At 40.2% G+C, this 19,109-nt stretch overlaps 1 protein-coding gene across 2 annotated transcripts in view; it reads right to left on the reverse strand.

Moving 5' to 3' along the window:
- Positions 1-6,878: 6,878 nt before the first annotated feature.
- Positions 6,879-19,109, reverse strand: part of LOC121444290 (palmitoyltransferase ZDHHC15) — a 105,696-nt gene continuing 93,465 nt past the window's right edge. For both annotated transcript variants that reach the window (XM_041646112.1, XM_041646111.1), the window contains 2 exons: positions 14,489-14,565; positions 6,879-11,099 (listed from right to left, as the gene is read on the reverse strand). In XM_041646112.1, the coding sequence (XP_041502046.1) occupies positions 14,519-14,565 (47 nt within the window). In that variant the 3' untranslated portion in view covers positions 6,879-11,099; positions 14,489-14,518. The remainder of the gene's footprint in view (positions 11,100-14,488; positions 14,566-19,109) is intronic.

Raw genomic sequence — 19,109 nt, forward strand, 5'->3', positions numbered from 1 at the left:
GATAAAGTGCTTGCCATGTAAGCATGATGAAGAAGGACTCTTTTTTTTTTATTGAGAAAGGGAGAAAAAAAAAACAAGTTTCCACCTCCTCCCAGCCTCCCATTTCCCTCCCCCTCCTCCCACCCTTCTCCCCCTCCTCCCACCCTTCTCCCCCTCCCCCCACTCCTCTCCCCATCCCTCTCCAGTCCAAAGAGCAGTCCGGGTTCCCTGCCCTGTGGTAAGTCCTAGGTCCTCCCCTCTCCATCCATTTCTAGGAAGGTGAACATCCAAACTGGCTAGGCTCCCACAAAGCCAGCACATTATGTAGGTTCAAAACCCCGTGCCATTGTCCTTGGCTTCTCACTAGCCCTCATTGTTCGCCATGCTCAGAGAGAAGAAGGACTCTTAAAAGAAGTCCCACGCTAGCTCAGAATTGAGTATAATAGAGGGTTATTTATTTAGGGGTAGACTCACAGATTACAATCCTCTGCTGGAATGGGGAACAGCAAACAAATCCCACAGCCGAAAAGAGGCCTGACTTGTGCCTTACATTGGCATAAATAGTATAAGAGGCCACGCCCAAGTGGGCGGGTAACTTAAAGGCTACTGGCAGTAGGAATTCCTATAGCAGCATGAGGACCCGCATTCAGTCCCCAGAATTCATATACATAAAAAAATGTGTGGACACATACATACACACACACACACACACACACACACACACACACACACACACACACCTCACCTCATATCATTTCAACCCCTGCCCCCTTTTTCTCTCTCTTTTCCTTTTCCTTCTTGTCAACAATTTTTAACAAAAATGGTGGCTTCTTGATAGTTAAAATTATTATGAAGACAACTATTCAGTACATTGGATCACACTAGCTTCATTCCATTTAATAAATAACTTTTTTAGTGATCAACTAGGACTAGAGTATCTTTAAAAAGAGTAATATGAAATAAAATTGTTTCTGATGGTTCCAGCTGTCCAAAACTCTTAGGTGAATAAAAAGCAGAAAACATCATAAGCTTATGGCTCATAAAAATATTTAAAAGTAACGCACTGGTACTATAGGTATGTGCCATCATATCTGGGTGCAACATTCTGAGATGGAAGGATCACCTGAGCTCGGGAGTTGGAGACCGTAAGACTCCTGAAAAACAAAAAGCAGAAACACAAGAAGTAGGCCCTTCTACTGGCCCTGTTAAGATGATCATACTGAGGCTGTGGTAGAGTAACAGGGCACAAATTGAAGTTGCCTCCAGGTCACTCAGTTTGTAGGCTAGGCACGGAGCACTAAATGACTTTTACCCTAAATAGATGGCAAATTTTTAAAGGATTTACTTATTTACAATGTTTATTTATTTATTCATTTACTTATGTGTACACATACACGCACACACATACATACTCGTACATGCATGCATAAATATAGAGATCAGAAGATCCCTTTAGAGAGTCAGTTCTTTTCACCACATAGGTTCTGAAGATTGAACTCAGATGGTCAGGTTTGGTGGCAGCCTTTACCTGCTGGCTCAGAAGTGTAAACATTTTTTTTTTTTTTTGCATAGAGTCACCCCGTGTAGCCCAGGCTGGCCTTGAACTGGCAGTTCTTCTACCTGCCTCAGCCTCTTGAGTGCTGGGATTTCAAGCTTGAACCACCACACCATCAAGAACTGCAATCAAATCATCCATCTACTACTACGCCTGCTGCTCTATGCTGGGGAACCTTAGGGCCTCTTGCATTTCACACCTGCCCTATATCCCCAACTCTTCAAACTTCTTCCTTCCTTCCTTCCTTCCTTCCTTCCTTCCTTCCTTCCTTCCTTCCTTCCTTCCTTCCTTCCTTCTTTCCTTCCTTCCTTTTTCTTAAGATACTCTCCCTAGGTTATAGATGCTGGCTTTGAACTTACTCTCTAGCAACCACTTGCTTAAGCCTGGGATAACAGGCCTGGCTTAAAACTGTAATTGCTATAGCTTGAAAACACATATAGTTAGAAAGTAGCTTCCCAATTTAGAGGAAATAATAATAGGTGGAAAAGGGTTAAAATGTTGATGCTTCCTATTTCATTTTGGATGATTTGCCTGGTGTTTTCCCCTAGTTTAACATTTTAGAGGACGCTCAACTCCAGCATCCTGTAGCCCTGCTGTGTGCAGATCCTTTGTGATCCCAAAGCAACTTCAGTTTTGCGTTCTATTGGGTCTCTAAAACCCATTACTCTAATAAGTGCTTTCTAATTGCTTGGGGTGTTTTATGTATGATATGAGGGTGGATTGGTAAGTGTAATTTAGTAACATTTTGACTAATTTGTCAGTCATCTACATTCTGTGATGTTTTAACAGCAAAACTTTTGCTTTCCTGTACAGTGAATTGTATTTTATTTTCACTGAAAATTTTATATGCTACAGCTGGATTGATTTGAGAGTTTGCTAACACTGTCAGGGACAGAGTATGAGACTCTACTTCATGAAGTTGACTGGAGTATTTCAGTGATGGTTTATGAAGAAACTTCCTTTTAATACCATAAATGTATTCAAATATCATTTTAAAAAAATGTCTGCTTAATTGGCTTTTTGGAGCCCTTTCCCTATGGTGGGATGCCTTACTCAGCCTCTATGCAGGGAGGAGGGGCTGGTCCTGCCTCACCTTAATGGGCCAGGCTTTGTTGACTCCCCATGGGAGGCCTTACCCTTTTTGAGGAGTGGATGAGGAGGTGGGAGGGAGGGGAGGAAGGGAGAATTCTGGCTGGTATGTAAAATGAATAAAAAATTTCAAATAAAGAAAATGTTTGCTTAAGATGTACTGTTTTTGATCTTACATTTCTGAATCTTCAAGAGTTGGTAGTCTAAACACTGAATCATGCTACTACTGTGCAAGAGTATTTTAATATTCAAAGAGGAACTGACGAGCTTTTCAATGTCACTGTATATAGTGAAAAAAATTAGATTTGAAAATTTCTGTTGCTTATATCATGAAGAAAATGCATACTAATATAAAGCATTCTATATATTTATATCTTTATAAATATCTATAAAGTTTCTTTGGCTATGCCTTAAATTTCCTTGGTAACAGCCTTAACTCAAATAAGATTCTTATATAGAAGCTTCCTTTATGTCTTTCTTAATCCAGAAAGAAATTCGTTTTCCTTTGTTTCTACCACATTGTGATGCAAATGAAAGCTGTTTGTAGCCGCTGCATTGTAATATGTCAAATAGCATTTGCAGCACAGATTTTTAAGGTCTTCACCTAGCACAACGTAAATACATTTTAAAATACCAAATCTAAATAAACGACTCCTTGCTGGGTTTCTGTTGAACCTGACCCGTACAGGTTGGGCTTCTCTTAAGTGGTTCCAGTTTTCCACTCTTGTTTAGTCAGGTGCTCACCAAACTTCAGCTGCTTACATTCTCCATTTCAGTGAGTTCTGCTTTCTTTGTTGGCTGATGGGAGGGGAGAGAGAGGGATTTTCATTCTTCCTGGAAAGGATTTTTTTGTGTGCAAATGATGCATTTATTTTTTTTTAATTTTTTTTATTGCGAAAAGAAGAAAAAAAACATAAACAAAAAACAAGTTTCCACCTCCTCCCAGCCTCCCATTTCCCTTCCCCTCCTCCCACCCTTCTCCCCCTCCTCCCACCCTTCTCCCCCCAAATGATGCATTTATTGATGGAACTCTTTATTTCATCTGTGTGTGTGTGTGTGTGTGTGTGTGTGTGTGTGTGTGTGTGTGCTTGTGAGTCTGGAAGTTAGGGCAATGTCAGATGTCTCTCCGTTCACTTTCTACCTTGCTTTTCAGACAGGATTTCTCATTAAGCCTGGAGCTCACAGAGTCCTTGAAACTGGCTGCTACGCAAGCCTCAGGGATCCTCTTGTATCTGCTTCCTTGATGTTGGGATTATAGGCAAGGCATTTGACTTCTTTAAAAAAAACAAAACAAAGCATAATTCTTTATTAATTCTTTGTGAATTTTACATCATTTACCCCAATCCTTCTCACCTCCCAGTCCCTCCATATCCACCCCTCACCCCTGAAGCATGTCCCCTAAAATAACACCCCCAAAGTAATTAAAAACAAAACAAACACCCCCAACCCCACTCCTCTGTCTTTCTAACACCTCTTCATTCATCCTAGTGGCATCAGGAGCTGCGGTGTGTCACACAGTATATCCTTTTGTCCAACCAGCTCCATGCAAAATATTCAGTGTAATGAGTCATTGGTCTGGTTCAAGGTCTCTGGCACACCATCATTTTTTTTTATTTTTTTTAATTTATTTATTTATTAAGGATTTCTGCCTCGTCCCCACAACCGCTTCCCATTTCCCTCCCCCTCCCCCGATCAAGTCCCCCCCCCCCTCATCTGCTCGAAGAGCAATCAGGGTTCCCTGACCTGTGGGAAGCCCAAGGACTGCCCACCTCTATCCAGGTCTCGTAAGGTGAGCATTCAAACTGCCTAGGCTCCCACAAAGCCAGTACGTGCAGTAGGATCAAAAACCCACTGCAATTGTTCTTGAATTCTCAGTATTCCTCATTGTCCGCTATGTTCAGCTAGTCCGGATTTATCCCATGCTTTTTCAGACCTAGGCCAGCTGGCCTTGGTGAGATCCCAATAGAACATCCCCATTGTCTTAGTGTGTGGGTGCACCCCTCGTGGTCCTGAGTTCCTTGCTCGTGCTCCGTCTCCTTCTGCTCCTGATTTGGACCTTGAGATTTCTGTCCGGTGCTCCCGTGTGGGTCTCTGTCTCTGTCTCCTTTCATCGCCTGATGAAGGTTAATATTCCTGAGGATGCCTATGTGTTTGTCTTTGGATTCACCTTATTTAGCTTCTCTAGGAACATGAATTATAGGCTCAATGTCCTTTATTTATGGCTAGAAACCAAATATGAGTGAGTACATCCCATGTTCCTCTTTTTGGGTCTGGCTTACCTCACTCAGGATAGTGTTTTCTATTTCCATCCATTTGTATGCAAAATTCAAGAAGTCCTTGTTTTTTACTGCTGAGTAATACTCTAATATGTATATATTCCATACTTTCTTCATCCATTCTTCCGTTGAAGGGCATCTAGGTTGTTTCCAGGTTCTGGCTATTACAAACAATGCTGCCATGAACATAGTTGAGCATATACTTTTGTTGTATGATAGGGCCTCTCTTGGGTATATTCCCAAGAGTGGTATTGCTGGATCCAGGGGTAGGTTGATCCCGAATTTCCTGAGAAACCGAAACACTGCTTTCCAGAGTGGTTGCACAAGTTTGCATTCCCACCAGCAATGGGTGAGTGTACCCCTTTCTCCACAACCTCTCCAGCAAAGGCTATCATTGGTGTTTTTTATTTTAGCCATTCTGACAGGTGTAAGGTGGTATCTTAAAGTTGTCTTGATTTGCATTTCCCTGATCGCTAAGGAAGTTGAGCATGACCTTAAGTGTCTTTTGGCCATTTGAAGTTCTTCTGTTGAGAATTCTCTGTTCAGATCAGTGCCCCATTTTATAATTGGGTTGATTAGCCTTTTACGGTCTAGTTTCTTGAGTTCTTTATATATTTTGGAGATCAAACCTTTGTCAGTTGCAGGGTTGGTGAAGATCTTCTCCCAGTCAGTGGGTTGTCTTTTTGTCTTAGTGACAGTGTCCTTTGCTTTACAGAAGCTTCTCAGCCTCAGGAAGTCCCATTTATTCAATGATGCCCTTAGTGTCTGTGCTGCTGGGGCTATACATAGGAAGTGGTCTCCTGTGCCCATGTGCTGTAGAGTACTTCCCACTTTCTCTTCTATCAGGTTCAGTGTGTTCGGACTGATATTGAGGTCTTTAATCCATTTGGATTTGAGTTTTGTGCATGGTGATAGATATGGATCTATTTTCATTCTTCTACAGATTGACATCCAGTTTTGCCAGCACCATTTGTTGAAGATGCTCTCTTTTTTCCATTGTATACTTTTAGCTCCTTTATCGAAGATCAGGTGTTCATAGGTTTGTGGGTTAATGTCAGGGTCTTCTATTCGATTCCATTGGTCGACTTCTCTGTTTTTATGCCAACACACCATCATTTTTGGATCCTCACCGAAACTCCCCTCAGACATTCTGCTGTTGCTTGGAGTAATGGAGATCTTGCGGTTATACATCTGGCTTTTTACATGGGTGCTGAAGATCTGAACTCGGGTGCCTCACCTCAGATACTTTATCAAATAAGCCACTTGTCAGCCCTGAAGGAAAATATCAGAGAGCTTACTTGATGATGCCAGTTTCAAATATTTCTCTAAGTGTATAATGTGTGGGTTAGGAGCAAGTGGGCTACTACATTTTACTCTCAGGACTATTGCCTTTTTTTCCTTCAGGTTATATACTTTTAGAGACCAATAAACACAGTTCTCAGTATGAGAAAAAGCAAACCAGACTTGAGAGCATGTTTAGACACATCAAGCAAGACTTTTCTTTTTTCCTTCTTTTCTTTTTTTTTTTTTTAACTATCATAATGGCAAAGTAAAAGACAGAAGGCGTGTGAGGCTGAGCAGAGGCTGAACACGATTAAGTGCCATTAGCCTGGTCAGTGTTCTATCAAAAAGCCATTACCGTTAATTTCTCAGCTCTACTCATGTAAAAGAAAAACACTGAAAGTGTAGGAGGGGGTGTTCACAAGATGAGTTGGTACAGAGAAGTCTATATGCCATACCTACTAACCCACCCGGGAGTGAGTAAACTAGTGTTTCCTGGGAAATGAGATGTACAGAATTTGCCAGCAAAGTAGCCTGAAGCTCTAGCCTTTACCAACATTGTTTTACAACTTATGATATAGAAAAGACACAATTGGGGGCTAGAGAGATGGCTCAGTGGTTAGGAGAACTGGCTGTTCTCCTAGAGGACCTGAGTTCAATTTCCAGCACCCACATGGTACAATTGTCGGTAACTCCAAGATCTGACACCCTCCCACAGACATACATGCACATCGATACACATAAGATAAATTATTAAAAAAGAAAGGACACAACAAATTTATGTATATCGTTTTAATAAAGGACATAGGAAGATAAAGCATCTTTCAATATTTCTGCAGCAAGACACACTGTTTTAAGAATACTATATACAGTCACTGTAAGGAGACTGATGGCAAAAGGGATTTATAGTAAATTGGCAACTTGAGCTTAACTGTTGAAGTCCCCCAGCGTCTTTCCTTTTCTGGCTCTCCAATACGTTCCATACATTATCAAGACCCAGTTCCCAGTTTCCTGCTGTGCTCCTTTGCTGATTTAGACAGCGGGCTGAGAGCAATTACTCTTTGAATGCATCTTATCTTACTGTTCTTTTCTTTTAGCCATCCCCTACCAAAAATCTGTATCCTGATAGATTGAATTCACGGTGTGTTTTATCTCGTTCTGTTGACAGATGTTAACTAGGCTACTCCAAAGAACACATTTAACAGTTTTGAACACTGGCAGGACACAGCCTTAGCCCTTGGGGGAAGCAAACAAGTCAAGGGTTGCATGCTGGTAAGAGCCACCCATTCTTTACTATATTTTATAATACCCACATGCAAAGGCTACAGCATAGTATGGTATATTATAGATATGGTTAAAGAAATGCAAATGTGGCATACTCTGTCAATCATTTCCTCCTGACTGGACAGAGTGCATGAACTTTCTGCAAACATGGAATTTGCAATAGGGTCTGATAATCTTGCTAGATGTCCTCTGTGCCTGCTTTTGTACAGAGCATGTCTTTTGGCCCCACTGAGTATCTTAGCTACTCTGACAGCAGATATTTTAGAACAGATGAACGGAATGTTCACTTCCTGTGATTTTGGACTTCATTAAAAAGGAGAGAACAGAACAATCCCTGTAAAATATTCGCTCTGACCTAGCACTTGCCTTAAAAGAAGTGCATTCATGTATTCATGTCCATGTAAATGTCCACATATGTAGATGCGTGTGGTGAGAGTTGAAAGGGGTAGACTATGAGTGATTGTTACATTCCCGTCAGTTGTGGCCTGGTTAAATCTTAGGTGTATATTGCAGTAATGTATGTATACACAGTATTCTTAAAACATACCTGTCAGGACTGTGCTGAAACAGCCATTAACATAAATGCCTACACTCTGTGCAATTTGGCACGAACGTGAGGAAGCACATTGTTTTCCCTGGAAAAGTGAACCCTGAGATTGGGCTGTCTGGGTGCCACAAAAGATTATGGCACTGGCTGATGCCATCCAGTGAGAAATACGTATGTCATATGGGGCCAGTGAGGAAAAGAGGCACATATTGCATTAGAAAATAAAGAGCTGTCTAAATCACACACTTCAAGAATTTGGAGTGTGATTCCTTTCTGTTTGTTCCTGGTGTTCTAAGGTGGTCCCTGGCAATTCCTGCACTAGAAGTCTCTCTAACAGTAGGCTGTCCAAAATATCTATGTGTTTTTGGATGGCACTTTACCTCTTTTATCTTCAGCTTTTGGAAAATAATTTAAATTCTATGTCTTTCCAAGAACATTATTGGAACTAATGGAAGAACATTAATAAAGTACTCTAGGCTCTGCAAAATAATACTCTGTACTGAGAGTGTGGAAGGAAAGAATGGAGCAGACCTGGTGCTCAGAAATGCGGTAATAGTTAAACCCTTCATTCCAGTCCTGCCAATAAAAATATGTAAGAGCACGAGGGAGTTACATAGCACCTTTCAACTGTGGGATATTAGCAAAAGTAGCTCCATTTTCCCACTGTGGAAGAAGAGTACCAAAGATTGGGGAATGAGATCCCGCAGAAGTATTGGGCAGGGTTCCAGGAAAAGAAAGCCAATGAGTGAGGTCAGGGTGTTCTGATTATAAAGCAAACCTGCCTTCTTGATCAATAAGTAATCACTAAAATGCCTATATACAGTATCCAATGCACAAAGAATCTATGTATAGAGATATAATCAATGTCTATAAACTAATGGGATCAAGATACTAAAGCAAGAACAGGGCTTCTTCTTTCTTCAAGCACCCAGAGAAACCCCGTTTATTTGGCATTTTTGGAGATAGTATAAGTCTTAAGACACTGAACAGTCAGCTTGCATTAACCTGAGCTTTACCCTTCCACTACTTCCCCGTCGTTTACTAATATTGTCCTTTGCAACAGGATTTCTAGAAGGGCTGAATGCTAGCTAATACACTTGACAGAGGAGAAGTTCCTGATGCTTTCCTGACTTTGCAGCCTCTGGATCTTAGTGGAGACAATAGTTGGGGCTGGGAAGGTTGCTTTGACGCTGACTTGCTGTGGAGTGCTGCTTGCACCGTTTTAGAGAAAGGTGCATTTGTATAGGACTAGAAGGCAAGGCCTGTGGATCCTAGAGCCATGTGAATAGCCAAATATACTTCCAAGGGAAACCTAGACAAGAAGGGTGCTTCAGACAGAGCATGGAAAGGGAAAGTTCTTCCCATGTGAAAGCATACACTTTCACTATGAATCCAGCATGCACAGTCTTCTAGGTTGCTCCTCAATCTGTGAATTTTGAAAGCAGTCCCTAGGCCCTCTCCCTAATAGGCTTATTCATGTCTTGTATTCTCTCAAATGAAATGCAGACCACAATCTATTTATTTGATGCTAAATGTCTCACCTTGGTTAAAACGACCTAGGGGGTCCAAATGGACCCATTTTGTGGTTGCTTTAAATAGCTGGACTGTTTTCTTTCCCAGTTGCATTGGCACCCCAACACAGATTTGTTTGTGCCAAGCAACTCCTTTTCACTCAGAGACATTTTAGAAAGAATAATTTAGTAAACCCAACTATCTCGTAAGGAGTTCAATTCCTTGATAACTGTGAGCTCCCTGTAACTCCCACTGATCTCCGTTAAGAGTTGGGGCTTTTATTGTCAGCAGCTGTGCATTAGAGTGCTGGTTGAAAAATGAAAAACATCAATACTCTTAGGTACTATTATTATAAAGAAGCAGCATTAGTGTCCATCTCATTGATCCAGGCACTAGGACTGAAAGGAGGGCTGCTTATAAATAAGTGGGGAAATGGATGGAAACTCTCTTAATGGCTGAACTGCCACCGAAGCTTAAAGAAAGAGGACTGGACTATCACTGTTCAGTTAACTCTGTACATTAACTCCTGCTGTGAAAACATAGACCTTTAGCTAATCCTCAGGCTAGTGTCACATCTGAAACATTGTCGTCTTCAACAGAATTTTAATTATACCTGAAAATCACCCTTAAATCCTTTTTATAAAATGGGTGGGCTGTACTTCTACCATTACAAAAGTAATTTACAAAGGCTAAAATAAAGCTATAGAGCAGAAAATGAAGAAAATAGAGATTTTGAGCATAGTCTGGCATTAGAAGTTTTTAAGAAAGTAATTCCTTTTATCTTTTCCCAAGACAGGGTTTTCTTATGTAACCCAAGCTGGCCTGGAACTCACTATGTAGAACAACTTGGTCTTGACCTTGGGATGCCAGGCACGCACCATCATGCTTGGCCTTAAAATGCTAATAGTTATGCTTACTAAAATGGAAGTCTGATCTAGTAGTCTTCCCTATTAGCTGTGGTGCTTTCCGAAACGTCTGTGACAGGACAGGTTTTGCATTGTTGTCCAATTCTCAACAGGACCATGGTCATAGTCTATTTAATCTCCTTCTTAAATTTCAGATAAATGATATAGGATTTGTTCAGAGTTCAGTGAATATTTAAATTGCTATTTAGTTGAAAAGCGTGACTAAATACAATCCTCAGTTTTTAAACCTTGACTTTTGGCAGAATTCTGCTGCACACACACATGTTTATATATGCCCATGAACATAAGCTGACTTCCCTCACAACTAGAAAGACCCTTCAGACAGATACGATTAATAGTCTTTCATGGGGGAATTAACTCCATGGTAATCTTTGGAATTCCCTTTTCTCCAACTAGATGACAATATATATAAAATGCTTAGGCTTTCATGGATTGGGAGAGGGTAAGAAAGAAAAACTGGCTTGAAACAATTGTTTTCAAAATGAGTTCAGTCAGTAAAGTCAATTTGCAAAGTCCTGAAACATCTGCACAGCACATATTTGATGGAAGGCCCAAACTGTGAAGCTTTCTATCCAACGTGGTGACTTATTTTGAGGATTAGAGTGGTTCTCAACATTGCAGTCTGTAAGCCTCATGGGACATGGTGGTTCCTGAGGACAAAAAGCAGGAATTTACAGATGAGTTGAACAACTGTGAATGGTTGCATAGTGACAACCAGTTCATAATCATTTGTAACCATTAAAATCATTTTATGAAGATATGTTTTAAAAAGACAGACATGGATCAGAGGGGAAAGGCACTTACTGCCAAACCTGATGACCTGAATTCAATTCCCTGAACCCACATGGTGGAAGGAGAAAATCAATTCCTACAAGCTGTTCTCTGAAGCCCACATGTTTACCATGGCACAACTGAGCCCCACCCCAAACAAACAAACAAAAAAGAAAATATATTCATATTAGTAATTTTGGTACTGGATTGTGTCCTATGAAAATAGTTCCAATTGATTTCTTTTCAAGGACAGCATTCATAACTTTATTCCAAATAATGAAAAGATATATATATATATATAGATGCACACATACACAAGTAACTTCATTCATACATGATTTTCTATAATCCTGTTAATTTTTCTTTAAAATAACCATTTTAATCATTTTAAAATATTTTTATAACTTTTAGTAATATTTATTAGAATGATGGGGTGGTTTATTTCATCAGTCCCCTATTGCTAGATACTTGGTTCTATTTTAAAAATTCTGGAATTACAATAAATTGATAAATAATTATATAGATCTCTGGTTAATTCATTTAAATACACTCCCAAAGAGCAGTTAGTTATCAGCTAAAATATCACGAACATGAAAGGCTTTTATAGATGTCATCAACTTGCCTTCACACAATGAGTGGTGTATGGATTTAAACATACCAGCAATGAATATGAATACTTGTCTCAGTGTGTCTTTGTCAACACTAGGCAGTGTAATCATAAAGCCAGCTGATTCAGTAGACAAAAACCAGCAATTACATTTTGCTAATTCATACTTCTTTAGAGTGAAATTGAATAATTTTATTGATTGTATTGTTACTCCTTTTGTCCATTTTCTAACTTGTGTGTTTTTTTAATGAGTTTGAAGAAATTATTGAATTGAAGATGTTCATTTCTGTATGCTGCATATTTTGCCAATGATTTCCCCACATTAGTCCTTTCATTTTGAAAAAACTATGTAGAATCCGTGAGTCTTTGTGGAAAGATCATGAAAATAATTTCTTTCTTATATACAAAAGCTGAAACAAAGTAAAATCTAAGTGTTTATTGGTTGTTTTTTTGAGATTCTAGTTTACCTCTATGTGTGGCTTTTTGGCCTGCACGTTTGTCTGTGCGCTGTATGGATACAGTTCAAATAGAGGTCAAATCTCCTGAAACTGGAGTGAGAGGAGGATTTGTGCCACCATGGTTGCTGGGAACTCAGTCTAGGTCCCCTGGAAAAGTAGCCAGTGCTCTTAACCACTGAGCCACCTCTTCAGCCCCAATAGTTACTAATTCTAAGTTACAAACTTGGGTATGAATTTCATATTTTATTTTTTTCTTTATTTAAAAATGTTCTTCAAAATAAAATAAAGGAAAATATATACAAAACTATAGTTTTGAACATATATATATATATATTTTTTTTCAACTATTCTATGGCTAGATATTCAAGTTGATATCAAATTGGAGATTTTACTAATACCATTATAGTCACTATCTATACATATTTTAAAATGTCTTCATAGCCCTGGTTGTCCTGGAACTCACTATGTATCCCAGAGACCTGTCTCTGCCTCCCTGGTGCTTGAATTGAAGGCATACACCACTGTAGCCAGATTCTTGACAAGTTTATAATAGTTTTCCCACTGTTCCCTCAAACATTCTTTTATTATTATCAGAACATGTATTTCTTTTTTCCATAAAAACCAATCACCCAATTCACTTGGATAGTGTTGCTTGGAAAAGGTATTGATTGCTTAGAGGTCATTTTGGTTCCCTGGGGAAGTAGAAGCCATGCATTTCATGGTTTAGAATTCATTCCAGATGTTCATGGAAGGTGAGGGGGAATCACATGGACATATAAATTGGGAAATATCTTACCTCACTTTGGGGGATTCCCAATATTCCTCAGCACATTAAAAATCTTAATATGTACTGCCAGAAGGGCAAGGTCCCATAACTTGAATAGGAGAGGACAAGAAAAGATTTGATAGTCAAATAAATCCAAAGGCTGACTACAACTGCTGCTTAGTGAGTCACAAAGCCCATAGCACATTGAAAGGCCCATGAATTTCTACTCTGAGTATGCTTATATCCATGTATTCCTAAGTGTACCCTTCCACAACACTTTTTCATTAAGCAGTTAATATACCAAAATACTGGCATTTCAGACTACCTTTAGACACACATATAAATAAAGAACCATCCTAGATAGCCGAAATGCAGGTATTACTAGATATTACAGGTCGCCTTCCCAAAATATCAAGCATTTCATCAAGGGCTTGAATAAGTAAACAGACTTAACTGGTCTCTATTTTAACCTTTAGTTAAAATTGAAGCTGCATGGCCAGAGTCCATCAGGCCTTTAAATGCACCGTCATAAGGGACATGGCGTGATTGGAAGCCATACAGTCCTGGGTTGCAATTTCAGGTGAACCCCTTGGCAGCTGTGTAGCCTCAGCTTTCTCTCAAGAAAATATGAACTGTAACAGTCACCTTGGAGAGTCGATAGAAGTGCTTGGCAAACTAGCTGGCACACACGAGGTCTTTTATAGTACCTTTCCTCGTATCAGTCCATGGCAGAAGTTGTGCAGGGAAAGGACTGAAGACAGGAGAACCCACAAACAGATTAAGAGGCTTCTAACTGCTAGCCTTTCCATGGGGAAAGAAGTGACACCTTACCAGTTCAGAGCTTTGAGCACTGTGATACTTACATAGCTAAAAGTCCCCCTTTACTATGGAATTACATTGGTTTTATTTACTCGTAAGTGTCGCAAAGTTCCAGAAGACTGTTTGTCTTTTCAATAGGTCAAAGAGAATCCTGTGCAAAACGCTGCCTGCCCCTGATAACAAATTAGTAGCATTTAGGATGTTTGGAGTACAGGTAGGCTGCTCTTTGCTTGTTAGTGGGTAAGAGTAGGTTATTAACAGACATAATGGAGTCAAGCACAAATAACTTATTTGTAATCTGTATTGTTTTGGAGACCTGGAATGCACCACGACAAGGCTTACATAATTCACAGTATGAAAGTAAATAACCTGAACAGGATATTTGGCTGGTTTTGGATCCCCTGGGGTCTTTTAGCACAGTGTGAGTTCTTAGGGAATCAAGACATCTTTTTCAGTACATTGCACAGGGAAATTTTGCACAGGACTTCTCGTGTGTGCAACAAGGGCAAATAATTTAGCCCCTTGCTCACCAGAATGCGAACACACACCTTTTCTAGTTCTGCTCCCAAGGCTTCTTAGTCCAGGTGGCACTAAATGTGCCTCCTTCAGAGTACTGACCTGGTGGAGATGCAGAACACATGAAAACTGCTACGTTTCTGTTTCCATAGCAAGTGATGATGAGTCTCCTGAATCATCTGTAAGATTGAAAAGTACAGGTGAGCGCTATGTGCTAAGGGTGCCCCTCAGAGGTTTGTGCTGCTTGGTCCCCAATGTGGTAGCATTGAGTGGTGGAAACTTCCAGAAGTGGGGTATGGCAGAAGGTACTTAAGTCACTCAGAGTTTTAGCCTCAGAAGCAACACTGTAGTACTTATGGAACCCATGATAATTCTTGTATGAGAAGACTTTTACAAAGCAAAGCTCCTCCCAGTGTTAGGTCCTTTCTGCAGCAGCCATTTCTCTTTCTGATTGTGCACCAAGTTGTGGTGCAGGTGTGTGCATGGGAGACTCTGCTGTGACACTGTCAGCGTACTGTCTCAACTCTCCAGCCATCAGAAGCGGGAGACTACTTCATAAAGTACATAGCCTCTGATAACTTTTCTTAACAGTTTTTTGAAACAGGTTTTCTCTGTGCAACAGCCCTGGCTGGCCTCAAACTCACAGAGATCTGCCTGCCTCTGCCTCCCTAGTCCTGAGATTAAGGGCATGTGTCATCATGCCAAACTCAATAACTTTTTATATTAACAGAAAATGGATCAAAGTGGTATTCAAATTCTTTTTTTTAAATATTTATTTATTTATTTGTTTGTTTGTTTATTTATTATGTATACAATATTCTGTCTGTGTGTATGTCTGCAGGCCAGAAGAGGGCACCAGACCTCATTCCAGATGGTTGTGAGCCACCATGTGGTTGCCGGGAATTGAACTCAGGACCTTTGGAAGGGCAGGCAATGCTCTTAACCACTGAGCCATCTCTCCAGCCCCTCAAATTCTTATATGGATGGATATTTGTTCAGTAACATTTTTGTTTAACCTCTGGATGTGGTCAGCATCCACAGAGCACCAAAGACTGATGTTCTACACAGAAACCTTTATAAGCATAGGCATTCACATGCCAAGAGTTGCTTGGTCTGCTGTACTACTAAGAATATTTTATTTATCAACATAATCTGATCCATAAAATTGGCTGGTATTGGACTTAAATAGCTGTGATAAGGGCTCAGTGCCATCTGTCTTTAATGAAGAGTTTCAGGTTTTGTTACTCACAAAATGACTATCTCACTGTAATTCCACGCAGACAATGAGTGTTAGTGTAGTATCTTAGGTGTTTGTGTGTTTCTGAAAAGGAATGAGGGATCTAGACAAGAAGAGGTTTGGGGATTAATAAGAAACAACGGTTATGGTACAAATGTTTTGTTTCTGATCTGTAGCTTTTTGGAAGTGGAAAATCCCCTCTGACTCACCTTGCTTAATATACAGATACACACTTTCGTCACAGTCCCCGCATCAGAAAGTACATGTCATTTTGAGATAAAAATGTTAACAGTGGTCACCCCCTACAGCATCCGGTAGATTTTCTGTTATAAAATCAACGTGCCATTCAAAGTGCTCGCAAAAGTGTGAAATCTGACTGAGGTTAACGAGCCAGGGTGGGCTACTTTTGCCATGGCAGGCTGGCAAACTCACACTATTGAGTTAATCAGGCTGACTTCAGAGCCACAGCAGTTTCTTCAAGCTATAGCGGAGAGCAAAAGAGGTCCTAAAAATGTTTGCTTTTGGAATCAGGACACTCTTGTGGACACAAGATTCTGTCTTCTCTAGAATCTCAGTGTCCTCTCCACTCTCTCCTTTCCCTCCCTTTTCCCTCCCCCACCTTTCCCCCTCCTTCCCCACTTCCCCCTCTTTTTCTCCTGAAAGGTTTTTCTGTCAATTTGCAGCCCTCCTGGTCTAACAGATGAGCATCATTCATCACTGTGCCTAGCTAGCTAGGGTAGAGTTAAGTCAGAACCGAAATCGGATAGGGTAGCCCAATCTTCAGTGAGGGCTCCAACATAGCTCACTTGTGAAAAAAGGGAAAACAGACGTAGCAAGCGCTCAAGCATACGTCATGAACATTCCGAGATAGCAATCAGTGGCAGCAATGACAAGTTTTTTTGTTTTTTTTTTTTTGGTTTTTCGAGACAGGGTTTCTCAGTGGCTTTGGAGCCTGTCCTGGAACTAGCTCTGTAGACCAGGCTGGTCTCGAACTCACAGAGATCCGCCTGCCTCTGCCTCCCGAGTGCTGGGATTAAAGGCGTGCGCCACCACTGCCCGGCTAGCAATGACAAGTTTTAAGGGCGATAAGAGCACTGGCCTTGTTGCTCTGGAGAAGTGCTGCTAACAAACTCTTTCAACCCTCGTGACTAGCTGCTAGTTGCCTGCCTTGATACATTTTAGGTGTGTTTGGCAGGAAAATCTTCGAGAAGTTGATCTTCAGGATTTTGCTAAGTGGGTCTCTTTTATTTTTTTCCCCAGAGTGACTCACACTCTGATTTGGCACAACACTCCTACCAAACAATTATTTGAATTAAAACTGTGCTCTTGTGGGCACTGGCGCTTCAGATGAAAAACCTGATTTTCAATTTCCTTCATGGCATCCTTCCCAGGGTGAGATTAAGCTAAGACTTCATAGGTGAGGAATGAATTGAATAAAAGCAGCAACTTCAAAGAATCGTGTTCTGCGTAATAGAAGACAAATAACAGGATTTAGTAAGTCAATTCAATGCCTCCTACAGTCTGTACCTCCGCTGCTTCCTCCATCCCCTGCTCTGGCTGCTTATGCAGTAGTGATTTTCCTATTATCCAATCAAAAGTCTGTCAATTCAGTCTTATTGTATGCTTCTCAGCTCTGGTTTCCTTATGTTATCTAAGATCTATTTCCTCCTTTACTTTAAAATCTAGGTTAGCACATGAACCCTTCAACTTGGTTTTGTGTCTCTGTGTGTGTATTTTTAGCTACTGGTTCTCAGAAATGAGAAGAGTAGGGAAAGAGTACAATGTAGAGAATACAAGAACTTGAGTCATGATTGCTTCCTGATACATTACTCACTTGGAGTCAACTCATCCTTTGCCTTCAGCCTCTCAGCCTTTTTGTCTGACAGTAGGGTTGGGGAGTCTTCACTGAGCTTTGTTTTCGGATACTCCAACCATGGCCCTCTACTTTCTCTTTCCCCATTGTCTTGGTCACACCGATGTATTTCAATGCACTTTATTTCCTGTCTCCACTTCTATTCTCTTACTAGATTATCTCCTGGTTGAATGCCAATGCCGTGTCTACGCAGATAACTCCCACATATCTCTAGTGAGTGGACTATCCCTAGCTGTATAAAAGATCTCTTAGCCTTGATCTTTTTTTCTCCCTTTCTATAGTTACTGCCTGCCGTGAAGCTATTATGACACATACCAAGCTTTCTGCTATTCTTCCCATTTCTTATTTCAAAATGTCAATTTGGTCTGTGTACCAGTGCCCCAGTGATCATGATAAAATATCATTCATTATATCAATACTAACAGGAAGTGATAATATGAATAACAACTCTTTTATGAACTCTACCAAATCCTCTTCCATGTTATGTCCATTATGACTCATATCTGTTACCTATATGTCACTTGTTTCTTCCTAGTAGCCTTCTTGTGCCTCTTCCTTCTTCCTTACAACTGTCATTAGTACTATTTCCCCCTTTATCAGCATATTTACTGTAACTCTTCAGAATAGGAAAATAACAAGCATAGCAAGATGTTCTCTTTAGAAAGCAGTGGTCAAAATACTGGGTAGAGGTGGCAAGAGACTATAGAAAAAAGACACAGAGAAGAAATGGGTCCCCAAATTAGGAAGCTATGTTAATATTGTAAGTTGAGCATGACCTTTAGAACATAATAGCATTCTTGTAAAAAGGGAGATAGAAACTATTTGGCAAAAAATTTCAGGTTATTCAGCTTAACTTTTGACCCCTCAGTATCAGGTAGGCTTGGAGCTGAAGAGATCTTGGAGAGAATGGAATTGAAACTGAGGTACAGAGAAAAGTGGCTTCTCCAAAAGTCACACATTGAAACTAGCAACTGGAAACCATTTCCCATGCCAGAACTTTGCTCATGTTTCTTCATCCTTCTATTTCTGGCAAATGAGGCATAAGAACGGTTTCTTCTTAATGGAGCCTTAAAGTGTATAAACTGAATAGGAGACGGAGAAAAGGAGAGCTACTAAGTGGTGCAGAGTTAGATTTGGAGACAGGGTCTATTACTCTGCCATGTGACATTGAGCTTATCTGATCTTGAGTTTCTTTTTCTTTTGTAAAACAGGGTTACTGAATATTTACAACTCACAAAATTGATTGACTATTAAGTGTGAACGTCTATAAATCACCTGGCATGTAACAGGCGGATGTTACATCTCTCACTTCAATAAGTTCTTATTTAGTACCCAATTTCCAAAACTCTGTAATGTAACCTGGCTGTTTTCTTCTTGCTGGTGTTAGATAGTTGGAATTCTATTTGCATTATGATGCCTTACTTACCTGAGCAGGTATCTCATAGCAAATCACTCTTATCTTAGTTTTTTACAGCATACATTTTATTATTTTGCTTATATAATAAATAGCATATAGCTCATTAATCAGTGTGTATGTGTGTGTATACACATGTGTGTGTGTATGAGAGAGAGAGATGGAGGTTCATTGTGTAGTCCAGGATAGTATCAACTTA

The sequence above is a fragment of the Microtus oregoni genome, unplaced genomic scaffold (assembly GCF_018167655.1).
Source record: "Microtus oregoni isolate MIOR12 unplaced genomic scaffold, Mior012 000119F_ref0000445, whole genome shotgun sequence".
In the NCBI taxonomy this organism is placed as follows: Eukaryota; Metazoa; Chordata; class Mammalia; order Rodentia; family Cricetidae; genus Microtus; species Microtus oregoni.